Source organism: Solanum stenotomum, chromosome 6 (genome assembly GCF_019186545.1).
Source record: "Solanum stenotomum isolate F172 chromosome 6, ASM1918654v1, whole genome shotgun sequence".
Classification (NCBI taxonomy): Eukaryota; Viridiplantae; Streptophyta; class Magnoliopsida; order Solanales; family Solanaceae; genus Solanum; species Solanum stenotomum.
Window position 1 is genome coordinate 59415615 of NC_064287.1, and position 22567 is coordinate 59438181.

Genomic DNA, 22567 nt, shown 5'->3' on the forward strand with positions numbered 1-22567 from the left:
TATTTTAGCTAAAAAAAAACACCTAAAATAAGTTAATCCAAACAAGCTCTTTGACTACTCTATCCGACTAGCTCTTTGACTACTCTATCCGACTATCTCAATTAAAATGTATATTGTTGTATAATGATTAACAAAGGAAGTACTTATACTTTCTTTTGAATATATATTTCTCTATGTGTGTAAGGTGTTAGATGACACAATTGAGACATTTTTTTGAAAAACCAACATAATTTTCTATTAAAAATATATATAAGCCAACGTTGAACAAGCTATGGTCACCAATTTACCATATCGCAAAATACAAAACTAGAGGTAACAAGGATAAGTCTGAGTGAGTTGTATTGTTGATCAAAATTGTAACCAACTGAAATATGTATACGTATGAAAGCATCAGTTTAAACTGTGTAACTGACTGAAAACTAGCACAAACAAAAAGGCCTTATTTTTCCAAAAAGCAAATTAAAACTCACACTGGCTATACCAGGCACAGAGAATAGCTTAACATTTCTATCGTCGCGTCATTTTTGGAGGCCAGTGCTATGGGTACATCAACGGTTCAAGCTTCAGAATTGATTAATTGGATCCTGTTGCAGCGCTTTCTGGACAAGCTCGGTCTGTTCTTTCACGTGAACCTGGAAGAAACCAGTGGCTGTGGCAGCAGAAGGAGCACGACCAACATACTTGATATCATCCATGTTACCTCTGCCTAGTGATTTCATGGCAGTAGAAAGGCGTGGTGCAATGTAATTGAATGCGCCCATGTTCATTGGCTCTTCTTGGCACCAAACTATCTCTGCATCTGAAAATATGAAAGTTTGAATTCGTTATCACATGACAATCGGTTTGTCTACCTCTATGCAGAAGTCCTGGTTAGATGTATGCATGCAATCATTCAGGGATGCTTATGCAAATGCAATTTCGGGATAAATATACATAAAGGCGGATTTTCATTTGATTTAACGAGTAAAGGTAAGCCAAATGTTTCAGAGCACATACTTGGATATCGCTTCAATTCACGCTGGATAAGGTCATATGGGAAAGGACAAAGTTGTTCCACCCGACAGATAGCAATGTCTTTCCCATCAGCTTTAGCTCTTTCTTCGTCAAGCTCATAATAGACCTGCATTACAGGCATGAAAGAATAATTTTAACTCTGCTAACTTGAGTGAGTAAAAGAAAAGTGTTATTCATGTATTCATTATCCTAGTGACAAAGAAACGTGTTATATTGCATCTAAAGATGTTTGTATCTGCATGGTGAGAAAGGAGAACACTACAGCATGTCATCATCAAAAGAAAAGTTTTTAACTCATCGTATGTATCAGTAATGTGTTTATAATTGCATGTCAAAAACTTAGGAAGAACATGATCATGAAAATGAGATTATCAAAAGAAAGAGTATGCTACACACCTTTCCTGAGCAAAGGACCAGCCGTCTGATACCCTCTTCAAGATCCGAGTGCTCCTTCTGATCTTTTATCAGACGCTTGAACCTGGTACCTTGTTTGTCAAAACCTGGATGACCTTGGACATCGTCGAACTCGGATAGATTTGACTTGCAGCTCTTGTGACGAAGCAAGTTCTTTGGGGCCATCACAATGAGAGGCTTACGGAAATCTCTGTGAATCTGAGAAGCAGTTACACATGAGAAAACAAAGAAGCAGAAAAGTTCAAAAATTTAAACAAGCTTGCAGTTGCACTTACTTGACGCCGCAAAACATGGAAATAATTTGCTGGAGTTGTTACATTCACCACCTGCCAATTACATTCCTGAATCTGCTTCCGTAGTGTAGGTTCCATCTCCGGGATAACAAATGGGTTGTCATCACTCATCTGTCATGGGAAAGCATCTCGTTAAATTGAGCAAAATACAAAGGTGATTTACTTTGTTGAAGCAATCAGAGGAACACAGCTCATAAACCTAAAAGTAGAAGATGCAGGACTCTAAAGGAAGACGGAACATTACAAGAACCTTTGGGAAACTGTTTGAAGTATTCACTACGCTGTAGTACATGAATTGGACATTACATTATAAAATTTTGTATCGTATCTTTTAACCAGGCCCATATCAATATTCACTTCACTGTACTACATAAATTGGGCCTTATATTCTATTTTAACCTAGCACTGAGTAGCACACTTCTAAGCACAATTTCATTCATAAAATTTCACATGGTTCCAACCTCTTGTATCTTATATTTTCTTTCAACCATGTCATATCATATTCATATTCATGACTATCCAATGCTCCTTAGCCAGAATGCAAAGTGAAAGTTCCTAACTGTCAGAAAGTTCTGCTTTCTACTAGAGAGAAGAACAGCTAATGCACCTGGAGGAAACGTTCCAAACGTCCACTTGAATGCTCAGGGCCCTGACCATCATAACCATGTGGCAAAAGCACAACCAATCCAGTCTGGCGCAACCATTTCGCTTCTCCACTGCTCACAAACTGGTCAAATATTACTTGAGCTCCATTAGCAAAATCACCAAATTGAGCTTCCCAAATTACCAACGAATTTGGATTTTCCATTGAATAACCCAATTCAAATCCCAAAACACCAAACTCTGAAAGGGAGCTGCACAGAAATACAAGAGCAAACAGAGTTATATGTTGATCTTAAGGCTCTTATATTAGATAAATAGATATTGTTAATAAATAACTATATTCCGCAGAAAAAAACATCCACTCCAAAAACATAATAACTCTTCAAGACTTGCTCAACAGACTTATTGAAACTTAATCATACTCTTGAAACCAACACAAGGAACGTAAGACCGACATGAGTGACTAGCTCAGAAAGAAACACATTTCTGTTGATTTGGTAAACGAAGGAGATAAGTGTGCTCCTAAAATGGAGCTGGATATCAAATGTGAACTTTTGAGTAGATTGATCAAGTTCTTCAAAAGAAAAGTCATGAATCAAGTTAAGCATATTCTGACAGGCAATTAGAAGTGAATTTACTCAGCCAACAGACTATTTGCCACAGCAACTAGCATCATTCAGCAGAGATCAAACGGAAACTGAATATCCCAACGAATAGAAAAAATACGCATGGAAAGCTGGCATACATAAAGGCGAAACACATCAAGAATGCAACCTCATAAACTGGATTACAAATAAAACAGCTATTAGAATATACCTGTTGCTCACAGTGAACATCTCTTCATTTTGGTTCATCATAACATGATCAAGAGGACAGTACTGTGCCCCTGTCTCCTGATCATGAATAACAGAATGTCTGTGACTGAAAGTACCTCTCTCAACATCCTGACCACTCAACCTAACATGATTACCTTCCACAAGCAATGTTGCAAAAGCAAGTGCTTCTCCAACAGCCCAGTCGACACCCTCCCCTGTCTCAATCATCTTTCGACGGTCATCAAAAACCCTTTTTAATGCTCTGTGAGGCTTAAAACCATCTGGAAACGTAGTGATTGCTTTCCCGACATTCGTCAAAATCTCAGGTTTGACACTGCAGAATAGCACCTATCTTGAGTCACATGGTTCAAGCTTAAAAATAAACCATTTAAGTTCAAAGCATACCCGGTGTTTCGAACACGTGAAAGCTGTGAAGGAGACTTAAAACCAGACCAAAAAGCAGAAAGCCAGTCTCTTTTTTGAGGCACATAGTCTTTACTAGCAATGAACTCTTCATTAAGGATTCTATTGATCTTATTATGTATCTTTTCCACATCATCTTTTGCCACCTGACCGGAATTTAGGAGTTTGTTTTGATAGATCTCCAATGAAGAAGGATGATTTCTGATGATCTATTGCAAGACATAGAACGATAAAGATATCAGTGTTTTCATACAGAATATATGAAGATCCCCAATGCCAGTGGGAATATAAATGAATTTCTATCGCACTAGGTCACAATTTGCAGTAGGAAGGTGAACAGAGTGACTTGTGCCCCGAATCTAAAACTCTAAATATAGTAATAGTTATCTATAAAGCACATACACTTAAATTGAACTAACCTTGTACATTTTAGGCTGGGTGAAGGATGGTTCATCAATTTCATTGTGTCCAAATCGACGATAACAGACAATATCAACCACAACATCAGCATGGAATTTCTGGCGCCATTCTGCAGCAAGTTCACACACATGAGCAACAGCCTCAACATCATCACCATTGACATGGAAAATTGGAATATCCAAAGCCTTTGCAACGTCAGTACAGTACTGAGATGATCTTCCAGCCGTTGGATCAGTAGTGAACGCCACTTGATTATTCACCACAATGTGAATGGTCCCTCCGGTTGTGTAATTCGGAAGAGCACTCAGATGCAATGTCTCATAGACAACACCTTGGCCTGCAAAGCTACCATCACCATGGAGCAAAATACCCATGCTCTTTGTTCTATTCTCGTCATTCGTATAATATTGCTTTGCTCTAGTTTTTCCAATAACAACTGGATCCACAGCTTCCAAGTGACTTGGATTTGCAACCAAAGATAGATGAATTCTTTTCCCACCCCTAGTAGGCCGATCATAAGAAGTTCCCAAGTGATACTTGACATCACCAGTTCCGACATAACCAGCATCATCCCCAGGTTTTATACCACCGCTAAACTCGCTGAAGATCTGCTTTAGTGGCTTTCGAACAACGTTACCCAAAACATTTAATCTTCCTCTATGTGGCATCCCAATAACTATGCTCTCAACTCCAAGATCTGCTGCCCTGTCAAACATCTCCTTCATGCCAGGAATCAAGGTTTCACAACCTTCAAGGCCAAATCTCTTGGCTGCCGCCCACTTGGTAGCCAAGAAGTTCTCAAACTGAGTACTCCACATCAGTCGGTCAAGAATAACTTCCCGTCGCTCACGATTGTACTCCATAGATGTTGGGGTTTCAATCCGCTCTCTCAACCAATTGCATTTATCACGATCAGAAATATGCATGTACTCATACCCAATGCTTCCACAATAAGCCTGCTCAAGTCGTGTTAATATTGCCTTCAAAGTTTGCACAGGACGATTCTCAGACAAGAATCCAGACATCTTCCAAACACCAAGGAAGAACTCTCTATCGAGATCAGCTTCAGTGAACCCATATAATGCTGGATCCAAATCATCAGGTATTTCCCTCGCTTCCAAATCTAATGGATCAAGTTTTGCTTTCATATGACCATTAACCTGATAAGCTCTCACGAGCAACAGAAGACGCATACTCTCTTGAATCGTCTGGCCTGAAATCCCGGGAGACGTGGCAGCTTGTCCAACAAAATTCCTGAAGAAATTATCCCACGACTCATCAACACTGTTTGGGTCTTGTTCCCATGCTCGCTGGAGCTCCTCAAGGTAGACGCTGCTCGTCCCATCTAAGAAGCTGTCAGTCAACTTGGAAAGTGGCACTGGTCTTGGGACAGGAGCAGCTTGTGCCTTTGGCCTGACAACTGTGGTATGAAAATATCGACCTTGTGATGGAAGTATGCGAGTTCTTGGGATGTAAGAACCACCCTGTGATAGAGCCCTTCTAATAGCAAGCTTTGCCACACTTGAGCTAGCTCTAAACCACGCCATTACCGTGACTTAAATTCTGAATAGATGAACTCTTCGAAAGCTTTGATAATCTCTTCACTTAATCCAAACCTCAACAACAATCATAATACATGGATAACACCTAGGAAAGGAGCATAGAAAACATTAGAATGAGTATTGGTGCCAAACAGCAAACGACACGCATTCAACCAACATCTTTTGATTATAGAAATTTCAATCAACCAACATCCAAAATCATTTAGTAGAACTTTGAATAGACTCAGCAGTATATTATTTATGGAAGAAATCAAACGTCCAAACCCCTAAGAGGTAACAATTTAGTAGTTCATTTTCCCTGAAACAACAATTCAACTTCCACTGGATCTAAAATTGTAGCTTATAATCTCCTAAATGAACAAAATATGGCTGGGAAAAGAAGATATATCAGACCATCAGCTTCATGTATATAAATTCAAAACCTCATATTGTAAATCAATCAACTACACCTCAATTCCAAACTTATCAGAGTCAACTACTATAGAAAAACTACATATCGATTCCACCGCAAAATTAAGCATTCCACTAAATTTATGCTAACCATCAACCTACCACAACCCTCCTCCTTCACATGTGATATGTGTTGTCAAGTTCATATAGGCGGTTTAATCCTGTATTACAAATGGAACACCAAAATTGCAGAACATCGGCGAAATTCAAAACCTCGTATTGTAAATCAATCAATTATACTTCAAGCTCAAATTCCGTTCCAATTTGTTATCTTACTTTCTTTGTAGTCCATTTCAAAAAAGAATATTTCTTTCCTTTTTTGACAACTCTTTAATTTTAACTTTCCACGTGGCAAGTTTAAGAACACAAGATTAAAGGACATTATCGTACATTCTACAAATCTTTAGTTTAATACACAAGATTAAAGGACATTATCGTACATTCTACATATCTTTAGTTTAATACCCACAAGATTAAAAAGTTTTTCTTTACTTTCTTAAACTCCGTGCCAAGTCAAAACCAGACAATCAAATCGAAACAGAGGGAGTACTTTTATTTTATCCAAATATCACTCCATTCATGTCCCAAACGCCTACCTTTTTCTACCCCACCCTTGGTGACTCGAACTCTCTTGTCGCCTACTTATTTTTCATTTGGTATTGACATCTTTGTTGTTAAAAAAAATATCAATAAACTACACTTCAATCTCATACTAGTTGGAGTAAACTACATAAATCCTCCATTTCAGCTACAAAACTAATCATTCGACTATATTTTCCACAATCCTTCTCCTTTTCACATGCTATATCTTGTCAAAGTTCATACAAACGAAACACTAAAATTACACTAAATCAACGAACATCACTGAAATCAAATACAAATACATCAACCTATACAGCTCAAAATCGAACAGATCTACAAAAAAAAACATACATAATACGGAAAAATCAATGAACAATAACAGAGAAAAGAGATTTGATGATACCTTAGAAGTTCTGAAACCCTAGAACGAGCATGGCGAATGAAAAAAAATTGAAGGAGAAATGAGAAGATTCAACATTGAGCGGCTGCTACTGAAGAATGAATTGTGTGTTTTCCATTTTTCCTTTTTACACTACCCGTCACTATAGGGACTTAGGAATAATTTTTTATATTTTTTCCCTTTTTTATATTAATTAGTAATTGACCAAAATATTATAAAAGGATTTTTTATGAAAAAGAATAATAATCTTTTAATTTAGGAAAAGATTGAATTCTATAAAAGTAAAATATTTATATCGATGTATTAACTAGTTGTGCCTCAACCTTCGAGAAGAAGGGGTAAAGATCTATGTATTTTCTATTGTTCTCAGATTTCATTTGTGTGATTATACTAGCTACACGTTAGCATTGAATTTTAAAATCGATAAAAAAAATTTGTTAAAAATGTGTATTTGTTAGTATGTTTTTGGAATGGCTACACATCAGCATTAAATTTATTGTAATGATAAATTGAAGCGAAGTCAAATATGAGTTTGTTTTTCACGTAAATAAAAAACAACTTATAAAAGAGGGCCCAACCGGGTTCGAACCGGTGACCTCTTGATCTGCAGTCAAATGCTCTACCACTGAGCTATGGACCCTTTGGTGTTAGTTGGATTAACTAAATAATAGTATCATAAAAATAAAGATACCTACTTCGATACACACATTTGCATTAATGAAGAATCGATACATAAATATGATTGTCTTATCATCACTTTGATTGCTTTCAATCTGTCGTCAGGCAATTGTTCACCCCGGTGTGTCAGCTTAGTTATCCTCATCAAACCACGGAAGATAGACAATTATTTTTACCCCAAATCAATGAAGAAGGAAGACATAAGTTGATTCTTCCAACGCGAAGCGCTATGCCGGGGCGGGGAACTGTAGAACCAACTTCGTCTCGTTCACCTCAACTAATCTCTACATTCACAATTTTTCTCCCTTTCCTTTTTTGTTTTTGGGAGTGAGGGTTGTCATAACTTGTGTCTATCTGTTAAATGACTTCACTTAATAGAGTCCTAAGGGCAATCTCTTTGAGAAGGGGACGTATTAGTTTTTATTAGCTGTCCCAGGGAAAAGAGTAAGTATTGGCGGGGGGGGATTAACTGGACTATACAAAGAGCATGTAAGTAACAACAACATACTCATTGTAATCCCTATCATATGACAAGCATTCAAGCAACAACATACCCCATGTAATCTCAATGATTGCAGATCAAGAAGGGTCTGAAGAAGGTAGGATGCGTGTAGACCTTACCTTTATCCTTGTGAGGTAGAAATATTGTTTCCAATAGACCCTCAACTCAAAAGAAAAGATTACGACGAGCATTCAAGACGTATCATTTATATGGAAATGCCTTGCAAACTATTTCAATAAGTTGGGCTCACAGTGATAAACTGATAATTGGCCTCATTTCTAAAACAAACAAACAAAAAATCACTTGCATTCCATATGTTGAAAACCAACAAGGCAATAACCATTTATAATTGTTAAAAAGATCCGTGATTCTGCGGAAATATGCAAAATACAGAAGATTACAAAACTAAAATGAGTTGAATTGAAACCTACAATGTAAATGTAAGAAAATCATTCCGTTGGGATACTACTAGTCAAGAAATTGGAACTCATCTTGTGATGATGAGAACTAGAAGAAATATCGACTTCTGCCAGCCATCTCGTAAGTTCAGTAGCGCTTCCCACCACATCAGTCAACAGGATGACATTTCAGATTATCAACGACATGCCTGCTAACATAGAAAAGATAGTTGTAGCAACTTATCTTTAACAGCAAAGGCATGAAAAAATAAGAATCATCCAACAAATGCTATTCAAGCAAACCACGCAAATAAAAGATTTGATTAGTGATGTATTAAAAGTGGACGAGGTCATGACCATAGAACTTTCAGGCGAAAAATCCATCTAGTAAGTTAACTCTTCAGGTTAAAAAGAACATGACAATGTCCATTCCGTGTCTAAAAAGGAATATGCTACTGTCCTTTCGTCTAAAAAAGAAAGAGAACAACGTTTCTGATAAGCATATTATTCAGGTATCTATACGTAAAACACAGTTGCGCATATGTGTGTATTGCTATTCCCTATTTCTTAGATGTGTTGGCAATTTTACAGGATCTCGACGCATGTGGAATAGCTTTGTTAGCATCTTTCTTAGCATTACTGGTTGCTGAAACAGTTAAGGTAGGGTCACTAAATTGTACCATCACAATTATTAACTACAAGACCATGCTGAGCTCAAACCAGAACCCTCGGTGAAGACAAAAGATCAAGTGTAACATAAAATGAGAGAGAACCGAATGGCATACCTTTGCATTTCAAATCAATACTTTTGACTGCCAAGAGAAAAGCTCTGAATGCTGAATTTCTTCCTTTATTTTGGGAATGTAATTATCCAGAACATAGAAATGCTCATTAATTGTATCATTTGATATGGCCTCATCAGCTAATTTTACAGCTGCCATTTGGGACAGTTGAAAATTTGTAGCAACATGTTGCAACTTCCTGGCAATATCTTCCTTTTGCAGCATCACAAGGCATATCAAGAGAGATTTAAGCTCACGCTTAGCTCCACTAGTCAGTGACATCCCTTTTAAATGCTCTACCAAACCCATCTCCTCACCAGGACTAAGTTGCAATTTACCATGAAGACAAGAATCAGGAACTAAAATAATCAGCATCAGAAAGAAATATGACATTGACATAATAACATACCTTCCAGCACGTATTTTCCCTCTATTCCTTTGACGTCTCATGTCTCTCGCTTTTGTACTAGCTCTGGAGTTGATTGATGCAGCTGATCCCTTTCTTGTCCTGCTTATGAAAGAGAGTTATCAGGAAGCTAGTTAGAACATACATTTCCATGGAAACAGAAGAAATTGGTTCATCATTTTCTATTGACAAATACATCCCCCCNCCCCCCCCCCCCCCCCCCTTGGTGTGTGATAGTAAAAGGCTGAAGGGTATAAAGTAGCTCCTACACTGTGGATAACAGGCAGATACAAGGAAATAATAGGTCAGAGGGTCATCACTTACCAGTGCATATATGAGAGAATACATCCAAAAAAAAATGAAAAAAGCAATATTTGGAAAAGGAAGGTAATAGCATGACATATACCATGACAAGAATCAATTATTTGGAAGAAACAATAAGACATTCCAAGGTTGCTTATTAAAATATTACATACCCCAAGGTATATGCACTCATTCCACTGAAATTGCTACTAGTTTCAGAAGCAGTATCATCATCAAGTTCATTTATAGATCGCTCATCTGACTGTAGCTTTGCAGCAAGTAATAATCTCCGTTGTCGAACACCTAAATATCGAGTCAAGTACTTCCCCACTTTCTCCAACCCTTCCTCATACTCACTAACCAATGAGCTGGCACACTCAAGTGATGTAGTCCTTACTTCAAGGACCAGATCGTCTCTCCTGTGAAGAAATGCAGTCCTCAAAGCTTCTTCCCATTCCCTTGCACTGACCAAGAAATTAATACCAGCATTAACATCTGCACAATACTCCAAAGCTATTTTTGCAGCATCCCCTGGTTTACCAAGTGCTTGGAGTTCATCACAAAGCTCCTGTGCTAGTTGCAAGACTTCCTCCTTCCCTAGTTTAATGAGACCAGCTACTGTCAGAACCCCACCCCAATTACCACACTCACGATAAGCCTTCAAACCTTTATCCAAACAAGAACAGCACAAATATGTCGCAGCAGCATCCTCAAAGCATTTTATGGAACTAAAATGATCTCCCCAGGCCTCAAGTACCTGGTTTCTCTTGACAGAATCAGTGATCAATTGGAGTCCCGAGGGGAAAAGTTGGGGATTTTTCTTCATGAGAATCATAGAATCCTCAAAGTAAGCATCTCCTGCAGAAACAATGTGCTGAAGCGCAGCCTCAAACCTCTGCAATTTCAGGTCTATATTGTATCGCATTAACACTATTGGCATGTTTTCTAGTTCTTGCAGATAGGGAAGAAACTCTTTCGGGTCCTTTTGTGAATTCAAGGCGACAATAGCTGCAAGGTTCAAATCATAAAGACCTAATGCAGCTTCAAAAACTGCCTCTGAATCAGACAACCACAAAAGATGTTTTAAAGCTTCCTCGGCAGAAGGGTAGAGTTCCCTTCTCAGTTCATCTGAACCCGATAATTCCCTTTCTCGGATTATTTTTATTCTCTCTAAAGCTTGTTCAAGAGCTGGAGGGTCACTTCGAGCTAAAGTGGTCAGAATGCAAAGTTCCCTTGCAGGACTTTCAGTTACATGCTCCTCAAGAGCCTTCCTTATGGCCAGCAAGACAGAGTGGATCTTGCTATTGCTATGAGAACTCTTAAGGTCTCCATGTTCTACAGCTTTAGCTTCATTGTCATGAGGTAGGGATATATAGTTTTTGTACAGTGTCTCCATGATATTTTCATTCTTTATTGAACAGACAAATTCAGTTATATAACTTAAATTGTTCACTTGCTTGACAAACTCAGCAACTGACTGAACAAAGTTTTGCCAACCACAATGGTCAATAATAACATTGAAATCAATTCTTTGCCTTCTTACCATGAGTAATGCATCTTTGTAACGCCCTTGAATCAAAGCATTAATTATTGAGGCTAGAACCAATTTCCTGGGGTAGACGCACTCAAGATTCCCTCGAACTGTTTGAAGTATGATAGCAGACTCGTCCCCATGCAAAACACCTACGATTCTGGCACCTCTTTCCCATATTTGAATATAGTTTCTTTCATCTTCTCCTTTTCTGTGCTTGAAAACTGCCAGGAAGTTCCCATACTTAACCTCCAGTTCTCCTTTCAGGATATCACTAATATCGACGATAAACAGCAAATCCTGCTTAGTTGCAAGAATCAAATGGGTGACAGTGTGGTCAGCAGAATTCGAGTAGAAAGAAAAACTGCTGCAATTGTTGCACAGTGTCCTTTCACCAACAAGCAATCTACCACTGTTATCAAGACCAAAAAGCAAAGCCTTCTGAGGTAAGGAGCCACCAATTTGCACAAGATCCATCCAGGGGCAAGATGAAGAAAAACTCATATCCTCACGTTTCTGATGAAGCCCTCTGGCATCAGCCAACTTCAACGCATACTCAAACACTTTCCCACCATCAAACTGAACATATGCTGAGCATCCATTTCCCTGTTCAGTAGCTATACCAATTACAGTACCTTCAAGAGACAAACTATTCAAACCTTTAGCTTGCCAACCAGAGCATGTCACTGAATTAGGAATACGATCTTCAGAACACATAAGCTCAATTTCTTGGAGGCAATACATAGAAAGCTCATCCTTAGAGGACTCTTTTATTGCTGAGTTGCAAATTAGATTATGGCTAACACCAAGAAGCTTGTGTGAATCCAACCATGCAAGGTGAATGAAAGAATTATATCCTGAATCAAAAGAGGCAGCCTCAACATCAAACTCTTTACCTTCTAGCTCCTCCCAACAATCAATTGCAGGAAGCTCTACAACACATAATCTGCCATCTGACAAGGATGCAGCCAGGTGATTCATAGAACTTTTAGAGCAAAATGCCATACTCTGAATGGCAGAGGGAAAATTCATACAAAAGAGGTACATAGGTGGTGGGATGAGAGATAAAGAAAGAGGGGTTATTAGTATCTTGGAGTCATCAATTACAAGTGCCACTGAGTTATTCATGACAGCTGTATTCCAGACAAAGTTATAGGTTGTGATATGCCCACTTGTAGTCCAAGTAACCAACTGTAGAGGCTTTATCGGATCCCACATGAATCTAACTCTGTCATCCTTCATGTATCTGATTTCTTGTTTTAAATACCAGTGGTTGTTACTTAAGAACCAGATCTTCAGAGAGTCGTACTTTTCTCCTCTGACCACAGCTGCTAGAAGGTCCGAGTTACAATTCCACTTCACAAGTTCTACAGTAGCATCAATTTCTACGTTGAGGCAAAATGAGCTTCTTTCTAACCCATTCCTCTCAAAGAAAACTATGGATGGGCATTTTCTATCTTCCTTTCGGTCATAAACTGCAGCAATTTTGGCTCCACTGGGCATCCAATCCAAAGTTGATCCCATGAAAGGATTTGATTCTGAAACAGAATGGAGTGCCCCTGAGTCCCGTTCCCAGATTTTAAGCTTTTTATGCAAGGTCTGAGAATTATTCACCCTGCTTAACGTTGCAATGTATTTGCCATCACCTCGCCATGAAATAGGGCTCTCCAACGAATAATTGGAAGAGTAAGTATGTTCATCTGAATCAACAGCGCAATAATTTTCAGTCATTTTCTTAACAGAAGCATAATACAAATTTCAAGCACCAAATGTGTGCAATCAAATATGAAAATGTACATTCAAGTTACATTCTTGAAAGAAAATATGTTTGCGAGAAAAGGTAAGAGTGAAGACTTCAATAACTCTGTTAGTACACTCAATGTACAAGACATGCTATCGTATTAACTTTTCCGAGAGGGCAATATAAATGGAGGCTTATTCACATACTTGCAAACTGAAAATCAAGAGTTAATATAATGACCTTTGCATGCTTCAACCTCCATCAGAATTAAGTCAGCTCGGTAATCCTTAATACCACAAGAACTAATGTTTTCACATGCGGAGGACCAGTGGCATTTTGATAAGAAAACTAGCACATATATCGAAGAACTGGACAAGACACCAATTAAAAAGCCAGCAGACATTCCTGTTACCTTCAATTACTGTACAAGTTTATCATATTAAACAAAATTTCAGATACTGTCTGGAAAATATATATAATTTTCAAATAATTATGAAACTAACTAAACCAAACCAAACTAGAAACCAAAATTTCAGATACTGTCTGGATAGTAAACATAATTTTCAAATAATTATGAAACTAACTAAACCAAACTAGAACTGTCATTTTCCGCAGTTCAACTTTCTTTAAACATAAGAAAATGTTTATACCAGTAAAATTCAACCCTCTTAATATTATACATAGCTTCAGCCTGGAAAAGACAATAGTAAAATGATCCCAATAGAGGAAAATATAGCAACCAAAAATGATGTCATGCTTGTGATTTCAAAGAATTTGATCTTCAAAAAAGTATTCCTGAAATGTACATATAATCACCAAAAGATTATTTTAAAAGGATGATAGAACTTCACTTGAAGAGGCAAAAGCATTTATTAATTCAGATATATGGAAAGAAGTCCTTACGTACGTCAATATCTTCAGGCAGATCATCAAGAGCCATCTCGTATAAAACATCCCAGTCGGGTGTCATCACTAGAATCTGTCCAAAACCAGTAATTACACCAAGAAGATCTCCATCTGGACTAGGTGAGATACACTTTACTCCACCCTCCAATCGGCCAACAATCTCTGTCGTATTATCATCTGCAGTGTATAGCAATAGAAGACCATACGAAGTCCCAATAATTAACGCTTCTTTTTCCATTAAATAATCCATGGAAGTAATGAAATCCCCAGGCTCTAAATCAATAAGGTTATCTGATATGGAATCCCAAGCTCCTGCATTCTGCCATAACACCAAGCTAGTCAGAGAATAATTTTTCTGTGAGGACAAACTTACATATGAAGAAATCTAAATCCTGAGCCTGTAACAGGGCCATTTAAATTTGTTATCCTAGTTATTGATGATAATAGTGATTACTAAATACGAACAACAATTTAGTAGTGTATATCAAGTATGAAGAGGAAGCAAAGTAAATTCATAGTGTTTGGTCTAACTACATAATACTTCCCAGAAATTAGGAAAATCTTTTAAGGCATTTGTTTTTTGTTTTTTTTTCTTTTGCAAAAAGAAAAATTCAAGTATTAAAGCTATGTTAAGGTTGTTTAAAAACAATCTTTTCTCCAAACTTAGGGGAAAAAATTAACCTTCTTTGATAATAAGCTTTTCAAAGTCAGCAAAGAAAGTTAAAACCTTTGCAAACAAACAAATTTGCAAGCAAAAATTGAAAAAGAAAAAAATTCACCACTTCTCCAATTAAGGCCAGCGCATACATAAGAAGAACTAACTCCAAATCGAGGACACGCCATAGGCCATTTAAATTGTTTATCTTAGTCATTAGTGATAATAATATGTCCCAGTATATGACACACTTTTTTACTTATCCAATGATTAATCTTCAAAGTTAAATTGGATTATATCAACTCACTATTCAAAAACTATACAAGTTGCAATCCTTATCATTTCAACAACAAAGTGTAATGTCACAAGTGGGATTTTGGGGAGGGTAGTGTTTACGTAGACCTTATCCCTACCTTACCTTTGAGAGGTAGAGAGGTTGTTTCCTATACACACCCGGACAATTCTCCTCATATAATTTTCACAAGTGAGGTCTAACAAGGATAGTGTTTACGCAGACCTTACCCCTACCTTGATAGGACAATTCTTCTCTTATCAATATAATTATAAAAACACATCTTTAACATGTTCGTCAAAGTTCACATACTAGTATATATCAAATGCGTGCAACAATTAGATTCAAAATTTAAAAAAATAAATAAAACTGCAACAATTTGGAAGAACTTACATCAGATGATGGAAGAGATAAAGTGTATATGAAGTTTGAAGATGAAGCTAAAAAGAGACGATTGCGTTCGACGTCAAATGCTGCAAAGCTGATAACTTCATCTTCGGACTGTAACTGAAGCTTCGAGAATTGCTCCTTCAATATCTTCAGATTCTTCATCTTCCTTGTGTAGGTAGCAACCGAATCGAAGAATTTCAGAGACCAAATTGATGAACGAAGAAGAAGAAGGTTTTTTGGGTTTTACTGGTTGCTGAACCCTAGAAGAAGGTGTTTTAGGGTTTAAACTTATTATGTTTTTAGAGAACTTTTTTTTTACGAGTTGAGTTGCAATGGTGTTGTAAGTACTTAGTTATCTCGAATGGATTTGAGCCACAAAGATAGTGTTTTACCTTTGAAATGAGATTTTTTATGCAAATTAAAATTAGTCAGCCTCTAAAATGGATATGAAATATTAGATGAAAACTAAAAGAGAGCAAAATTATCACGACTCAAAAATCTCCCCTAAATCGTGATGGCACCTACATCCAAATCAATAGGTGTGTATTTAACCGTTAACTCATTAAATTTTTAGCTTTATTTTCATCTAGTGTCTCATCTAAAAAAAAATAGAGCCAAAATTATCACAATTCGTGATTATACCTACATCCAATTTGATAAGTGTGTATTTAACAATTAACTCATTAATTTTTAGCTTTATTTTCATCTAGTCTCTCATCTAAAAGAAAGTCAAAATCATCACGACTCAAAAATTTCCAGTAAGTCGTGATGGTCACCATCCAATTCAGTAGGTGTGTATTTATACAATAACTCATTAAATTTTACCTTTATTTTCAGCAAGTATTTAATACGACGTTGCGTCTAAGTTAAATTTAAATTCGCTTTGAAATTTTTTTACATTGAAAATGAAATGCTTTGTTAAGGCTCGAATCGAAAAACTTAATCAAAAGTATAGACCACTTCATTAAAAAGGAACAAAAAGGTAAATCACTTCGCAAATTAGAGATAACGTCGAGGGGACGGTTAATCCCAACTATTAACAGGGCAAAATTGTCAATTTACGATAGTTTAAGGACAATTTTAACCCTATCGACTATTGTTTTGATCATTGTCTTATTATATGAGATTACAACTTCCAAAATTAATATATATTAGAGAAACATTAAAGAAAATTATAACAATGATATATTATTTAGCTTGTGTGCATTTCATCAAGCACCTGCGAAATACATTACTTATATATACATTTTTATCTTAAAATATACCAAATGCACACTGCCCATAACAACATAATATGCAGAAAGGGAAGAGAAATGGTGAAGTAAAGGAGATCTGATTTAAAGCAGAGGTACAACATTACAACCTCTCATAAAACTCATACAGCTACTGTTCTCAAAAGAAGCCTAGATAAGTCACAGAATCAGCTCTCGAGGCAATGGTTCTCCGATGGCTCAGGGTTCTCCTTAAGCTTCCGTTTGTTTTCTTGCAGGTAGATATACATACATGGTGACCGTTGGACGTTGCTGAGCTGAGTTAAAAGACTTGATGCTATGGTACATTTTGAATTTTCACCAGCCCATTAGTGCTTTTTTCACTTTATCCACGATATCAGTCCGAGCTTTCTTGCTAGCTAACGGGTACTCTGGGCTTTCATCCAATCGGAACCTATAAACTTCCCATTGCCTCTCTGCTGTTGAATGTCTTGCAATTTCAGCCTGCAGAAATGTGTATCTGTTAGAGCCATGGAAGTAAAAACGTGTATGGAGGAGAATTTGAGGATATGGCTACTTACAGAGAAAATACAGATCCCGAGCTCTTTTAAGGCAATTGTGACATCATAGAAAACACGTGGCCTTCCCTTTCCGGATAACTCAACGGGGTTGGCAACCAGTAGTTCTGTATCTGGGCCACGACTACCAACAGTGACTCGAAGTGGATGAAGCATCTCTTCCTTCAAGCGAGAACACAAAGATTTTATGTTTTCATCATCGATAATCTTTTTCCCATCTGTTGTCTGGATAAATAGGTCTATAGTACGATAACCCTTGGCAGTAGACTGGATTCTTCCAAAAGCAATCTAGACAAGAAATAACAGGCACATAAGTTTAACGTCTGAAAATAAGGCAATAGCAAAGATATTCCAAACTAGAAGCACCAATGAAGATATGAAGTATAGATAATCACATTCATTAGATAGTTCCGATCTTTTATGTCCGTTGTGAACAATTTAGACAAGAACTGCAGCTCCAGTATATATAGCAGACTCCTTTAACACATCAAAATTTCACAGGACATAAATTTTGAGAACCATCTACACGTCGAAAGTGGTTTGCTTACAACACAAATTTGATTCCAGAGAAAAGGCATTCACTACACAGTTGGTAAAATATATGGTTACCCGAATATCACAGTCCTTTGAAGTCTTCAAAATGTCATAGATGAGGCCCTTTTGATCAACGCATTGTATTTGAAGCAACGTATGGACTGGGCTCAATAAGTTATCCACTGTGATGGTTGCCTTCTTTAATTTTGCTGTATCAGATGCAGAGGACATGGGAACTGCTTCCTTAGACAATTCACAACTAAACAACTCTTCTGCAACTTCTTGTGGAAGAGAAGTGAATCCTTGCTGAACTTCACATTCAGGCCCCGACAACTGAAGTTCACAGCTAATGCAATATTCTCCCAGAACATTGCTTAGATGTTCACATGTCTCATCTCGTCTTTGTTTTGTGTGCAGCAAGTCCCTGATATGCAAGAATACCAAGCAGAAATGTAAATACCACATAACAGGCAATTACTGATAACTTTTACTGTAATGCTTAGGCTTTTCCTCATTTGATAGCAGCAGAGGAGCATCAACTTTCACGGCCCAACAGTTAAATCATATGGTGGAAATGAAGTAGAATTACCAAAAGGATCAACAACAGACAAATCATAGTATTCTACAATAAACACAATAATATATTAGCGAAGAGTCGCAGCATAACTTGGGGGCAGGTTTTTGTGGAACATAAGTTACATCAATAATTATTTTCTGTAGTTAAACATTCTGGTTGTTTTAAGATATTATATTATGAAACTGATATCAAGCCACCAACAGCATCACCATTCCATCCGCAGTCAATTGTTCAGTTTTCCGGTAAAAAGTGCAAAAATAATAAAATCCTTCCAATAATTAATAGAAAAAAAAAAGATTTTTAACAACTACGTTGGCTGACATATCTTGTGAATATACTTCATGCTTAAGGCAAAATCAGCCAACCAATCAACTAAACCTCAAACTCAAACTACTTGGGGCTATATGATTCCTCTATACTCAATTTTCTCTATACAAACAAAAATTCATTCCAAAGAAAAGGAAAAAATTACTGCTAATTTTCATAGAGAATTCACTAAAGTACATCCATGTCTTTAACATATAAGATCTTTCAGTATTGGTTCGGTATACATGTGTAAGGACAGCATAATGCTTGGGAATTGAGTTTGACATTGTTTCTTTCACCTCAATGGTTGTTGGGCTTAGTTTATACTGGTCAGTTGAAAAGGGGACTTTTTCAGTCTAACAGCCAACCACTGTGTATCTGGTTCAACCATCAGAGGTGGTATGGTCTTATGGCATTAGCAGCATCAATAAAGATGCAGCAAGGCCACAGAATAAACAAATTTTATACTGAATAGATCACCATAAGTCAATTAGGCTAAAGATCAAAGGCAACGTAAACCTGTTGAGAACTTCAAGAGACTTACATGCAATCTGTTATGAAGAAGAGATCCAAAACTTTGTCGTCTGGTGTTGTCATAACTTTCACTCTTTGAATTGTTAGCTCAAGCTCGCAAAGGATCTTAGTAACATCTGAAAAGCACAAATAACCACATGAGAACTTTAGAAACCGTGTGCTAGTAAAAAAAAGCACAAAAAGTTAAGACACATTATGCTTACCATGTAGCAATCCTTTCCTGTCTAGGCAAAACACCTTCAATAGGTAAACTGAAGGCGGTGCAGAAGCAGTGGACTGTTGGTTTAGGTAGAATGAAATCATGCATGAGGGACATGTAGACATAAGCCTATTTTTCAAGCTTCCCCAATCCACCTTTAGCGAGCTTGGACGTGGCACAACCCACAGTACTATGTAACACCATTTCCCATCAGTAGCAAAATCTGTATTAATTTATCCATCCATATCATAAAACACGTCAAGTAGCTGGTGAAAAAAATCATGAAGGCGTTAAAAAGACGGAAATAATTGAGCTAACACACATTCTGTCAGGAAAATGCAAGAACTTGAAGCTATATGTAAACATGAAAACACATTAGTTCAACTAAAGATGTATTCTGACATTTCATCGCAAGTAGTTTGTTTGTCTAGTAATTGTTTCCAAACTTTGACACTGGACAGGATTCAGAAAACCTCAACTATAATAAGCTAAGTACTTTTAAACAGAAAATTCAACCTGAAAGCAAGCAACACGATGGTTTATTAATCTCTTTTCTTTTCTCCTCTCCTCTCCCTCTAACAGTTTTATCATAACACTGAACACTAAACATAGATTGGGAAATTAGAAAATCAAACCTCATCTATTAACATGAGGACTTTGATTCAACACCAACCGGAGGCAAAAAAACTATGTTTCTTCCCATCTATCCCCGCCTTGGTGGATAGAGTTACTCGGTCACCGTACTTGTGGAGGTACCAGGTAACAACAACAACAACAACAACAAATCCAGTGTAATCCCACAAGTGTGATCCGGGGAGGGTAGAAGTGTACACACACCTTACCCCTACCTTTGAGAAGGTAGAGAAGTTGACAACTAGTGAATGTGGAGATAGCAAGTACCTTGCAAAATCAGTTGAAGCGGACGCAAGCTAACCATACACCATGGTTACTAAAACAAACATTTTTTCAATTTTTTTATCAATGACTCAAAAGATTAACAAACCAAATCAAAAAACTAACACAAAAAGCACAAACCTTTAGCCACCATTTCAGTATACATATTGAAATACACCAACATATAGCATACATACAAATCAACCACAAACCATCAGCTTATCAAGCAAAATTAGCATTCAATGTTAAAAAACAATCAATAGAAACTGAGAACAACAATTCAAAAAAAGAAAAATGTAGATCCAAATCCTAATGAAAGAATAAGACACCTCACAACCCGAGGCGCAGAGCCATGATTTTCACCAAGCAGATTCAAAACATGAAGAAATGAAGAAGTAAACACGCGAAAAAGCCAAGCAGGATTCAACATTTAATATATAAACAGTGTAATTTTCCGTCTAACCTCCACGAGTAACATAGAGTCCGAATTCCAGAACAATCCTGCAAAGGTCGCATCCAAGTCCAGCTTTATCAGGGCAATTTACGGTGATAGAAGTCGGTTCATCGGATTTCTCTCTGTGTTCAATCAAAACGACATCGTCCCATGCAATCCCCATTTTTTGTTCAAATTCACCGGCACCGGCGGCTATATATCAGAAATTTCTCCGGGAAGAATGCACCGGTGACCGGCGTCTGAATCTGAGAAACTTATCCGGGCGAATACATATATATATATGAACTTTGAGGGGCTTTAAAGACAAAATCGCCACCCCCTATTCTGCAACAAATCAATGTTTTTTTTTTTCATCAGTGATAATAATTGTTGAAGAAGAAGTTGTTTGGTTAAAAAATGGGACCCATAGACACATCATTACCACGTCAGATGTAGTTTGGCATTTTTCTCTACTAGTAATAAAATACTCGTGTGAGTTTAATATTTGTATGGGATCTAAATAATCTTGATAGTATTGAATGTTCTATTGTATATATCACGTTTTGCTTCGCCCGTGTTGATATGGTTTGGTATTTTTTACTACTAGCAGCAAAATATTTTTGTGTGTCTGATATTTATATTGAGTCTGAATAATTTTGATAATATTGAATGATCTATTATACGTATCACGTTTTACTTCAGGTGTTGTTGATGTGGTTTGATATTTTTAACTACTCGCAACAAAATACTCGTGCACGTTTGGTGTTTGTATTGGGTCTGAATAATCTCGGTAATATCGAAAGATTCCATTGTACATATCATGTTTTGCTTCGTAGGTGTGGTTTGGCATTTTTCACTACTAGCAATAAAATACTTGTGCGCGTGTATTGGGTTGAATATTCTTGATAGTATCGAATACTCTATTGTACATATCACGTTTTGCTTCGCAGATGTTGATGTGGTTTGGCATTTTTCACTACTGGCAATAAAATACTCGTGTGTGTCTGGTATTTGTATTGGATCCAAATAATCTCGATAGTATCAAATACTTTATTGTATGTATCACGTTTTGCTTGTGTTGATATGGTTTGACATTTTTCACTACTAGCAATAAAATACTACTGTGTGTTCATTTGTATTGGGCTGAATAATCTCAATAGTATCGAAAGATTCTATTATACGTATCACGTTATGCTTTGCAAATGTTAATTTGACTAGTTTTCGAAGCTAAATTGATTTGGAAACAACTTTTCAACTTTAATGGAATTTTTTTTTAAAAAAAAATGGGATTCATAGACACATCATTACCACATCAGATGTGATTTGGCATTTTTCACTATTAGCAATAAAATAATCATGTGTGTTCGATATTTGTATTGAGTCTGAATAATCTCGACAACATCAAATGCTCTATTTTACATAGCATATTTTGCTTCGCAAGTGTTAATGTGGTTTGACATTTTTCACTATTAGCAATAAACTATTCGTGTGTTCAATATTTGTATTGGATCTAAATAAAGGCTCTATTATACGTATAACGTTTTACTTCGCATGAATTTATGTGGTTTGGCATCAAATTTGATTTTTCCAACAAGTGATGAGGAGGATTATGGAATTCTTTTTATCATCTTTATATAATTTGAGTNTATAAACACCCGTGTAGTTGAAGTACTAAAGTAAGTTTTCGTGCCAAGTTCAGGGGGGTTTTTATGTATTTTCCCTTATATAAATTATTAAAATC

General features: G+C 36.8%; 3 protein-coding genes and 1 non-coding gene across 6 annotated transcripts; all 4 read right to left on the reverse strand.

The window, feature by feature from the left end:
- Nucleotides 1-313: 313 nt before the first annotated feature.
- Nucleotides 314-7118, reverse strand: LOC125866567 (uncharacterized). Its single transcript, XM_049546834.1, has 9 exons — nucleotides 6980-7118; nucleotides 3982-5629; nucleotides 3545-3771; nucleotides 3141-3473; nucleotides 2329-2575; nucleotides 1704-1832; nucleotides 1411-1626; nucleotides 997-1120; nucleotides 314-799 (listed from the first exon to the last, which is right to left on the reverse strand). The coding sequence occupies exons 2-9, from the start codon at nucleotides 5527-5529 to the stop codon at nucleotides 564-566; spliced, it is 3060 nt and encodes a 1019-aa protein (XP_049402791.1). The 5' UTR covers nucleotides 5530-5629; nucleotides 6980-7118; the 3' UTR covers nucleotides 314-563.
- A 426-nt stretch (nucleotides 7119-7544) lies between these two features.
- TRNAC-GCA (transfer RNA cysteine (anticodon GCA)) lies at nucleotides 7545-7616 on the reverse strand. Its single transcript has one exon. It is a non-coding gene; the product is annotated as a tRNA-Cys (tRNA).
- Nucleotides 7617-8441: 825 nt separating this feature from the next.
- On the reverse strand, nucleotides 8442-15827 carry LOC125866830 (elongator complex protein 1). Of its 3 annotated transcripts, none has more exons than XM_049547191.1 (6): nucleotides 15564-15827; nucleotides 14221-14542; nucleotides 10219-13276; nucleotides 9746-9844; nucleotides 9340-9658; nucleotides 8442-8763 (listed from the first exon to the last, which is right to left on the reverse strand). In XM_049547191.1, the coding sequence occupies exons 1-5, from the start codon at nucleotides 15720-15722 to the stop codon at nucleotides 9349-9351; spliced, it is 3948 nt and encodes a 1315-aa protein (XP_049403148.1). In that variant the 5' UTR covers nucleotides 15723-15827; the 3' UTR covers nucleotides 8442-8763; nucleotides 9340-9348. The 3 variants fall into 3 exon arrangements, with proteins under 3 accessions (XP_049403148.1, XP_049403150.1, XP_049403149.1); XM_049547192.1 differs by having other exon boundaries at nucleotides 8452-8766; XM_049547193.1 differs by lacking the exon at nucleotides 15564-15827 and having other exon boundaries at nucleotides 14225-14440.
- An 895-nt stretch (nucleotides 15828-16722) lies between these two features.
- On the reverse strand, nucleotides 16723-21176 carry LOC125867369 (ACT domain-containing protein ACR9). Its single transcript, XM_049547845.1, has 6 exons — nucleotides 20857-21176; nucleotides 19504-19722; nucleotides 19311-19416; nucleotides 17959-18307; nucleotides 17353-17637; nucleotides 16723-17275 (listed from the first exon to the last, which is right to left on the reverse strand). The coding sequence occupies exons 1-6, from the start codon at nucleotides 21008-21010 to the stop codon at nucleotides 17129-17131; spliced, it is 1260 nt and encodes a 419-aa protein (XP_049403802.1). The 5' UTR covers nucleotides 21011-21176; the 3' UTR covers nucleotides 16723-17128.
- Nucleotides 21177-22567: the final 1391 nt, after the last annotated feature.

Bases quoted from the DNA above. Each gene is read 5' to 3' on its own strand.
- LOC125866567 (XM_049546834.1), bottom strand. From the start codon at position 5,529: ATGGCGTGGTTTAGAGCTAGCTCAAGTGTGGCAAAGCTTGCTATTAGA. The intron at 3,772-3,981 runs GTTAGTTCAATT...GTCTTGCAATAG, and splicing joins CCCAGCCTAAAATGTACAAG to ATCATCAGAAATCATCCTTC. The intron at 800-996 runs GTATGTGCTCTG...TCATATTTTCAG, and splicing joins TGAATTGAAGCGATATCCAA to ATGCAGAGATAGTTTGGTGC.
- LOC125866830 (XM_049547191.1), bottom strand. From the start codon at position 15,722: ATGAAGAATCTGAAGATATTGAAGGAGCAATTCTCGAAGCTTCAGTTA. The intron at 9,845-10,218 runs GTATGTAATATT...TTTCATAAGCAG, and splicing joins ATGAGTGCATATACCTTGGG to GACAAGAAAGGGATCAGCTG. The intron at 9,659-9,745 runs GTATGTTATTAT...ATTGCAACTTAG, and splicing joins GGGAAAATACGTGCTGGAAG to TCCTGGTGAGGAGATGGGTT.
- LOC125867369 (XM_049547845.1), bottom strand. From the start codon at position 21,010: ATGGGGATTGCATGGGACGATGTCGTTTTGATTGAACACAGAGAGAAA. The intron at 17,638-17,958 runs GTAACCATATAT...TTTCTTGTCTAG, and splicing joins CAAAGGACTGTGATATTCGG to ATTGCTTTTGGAAGAATCCA. The intron at 17,276-17,352 runs GTAAGTAGCCAT...ACATTTCTGCAG, and splicing joins TCGGGATCTGTATTTTCTCT to GCTGAAATTGCAAGACATTC.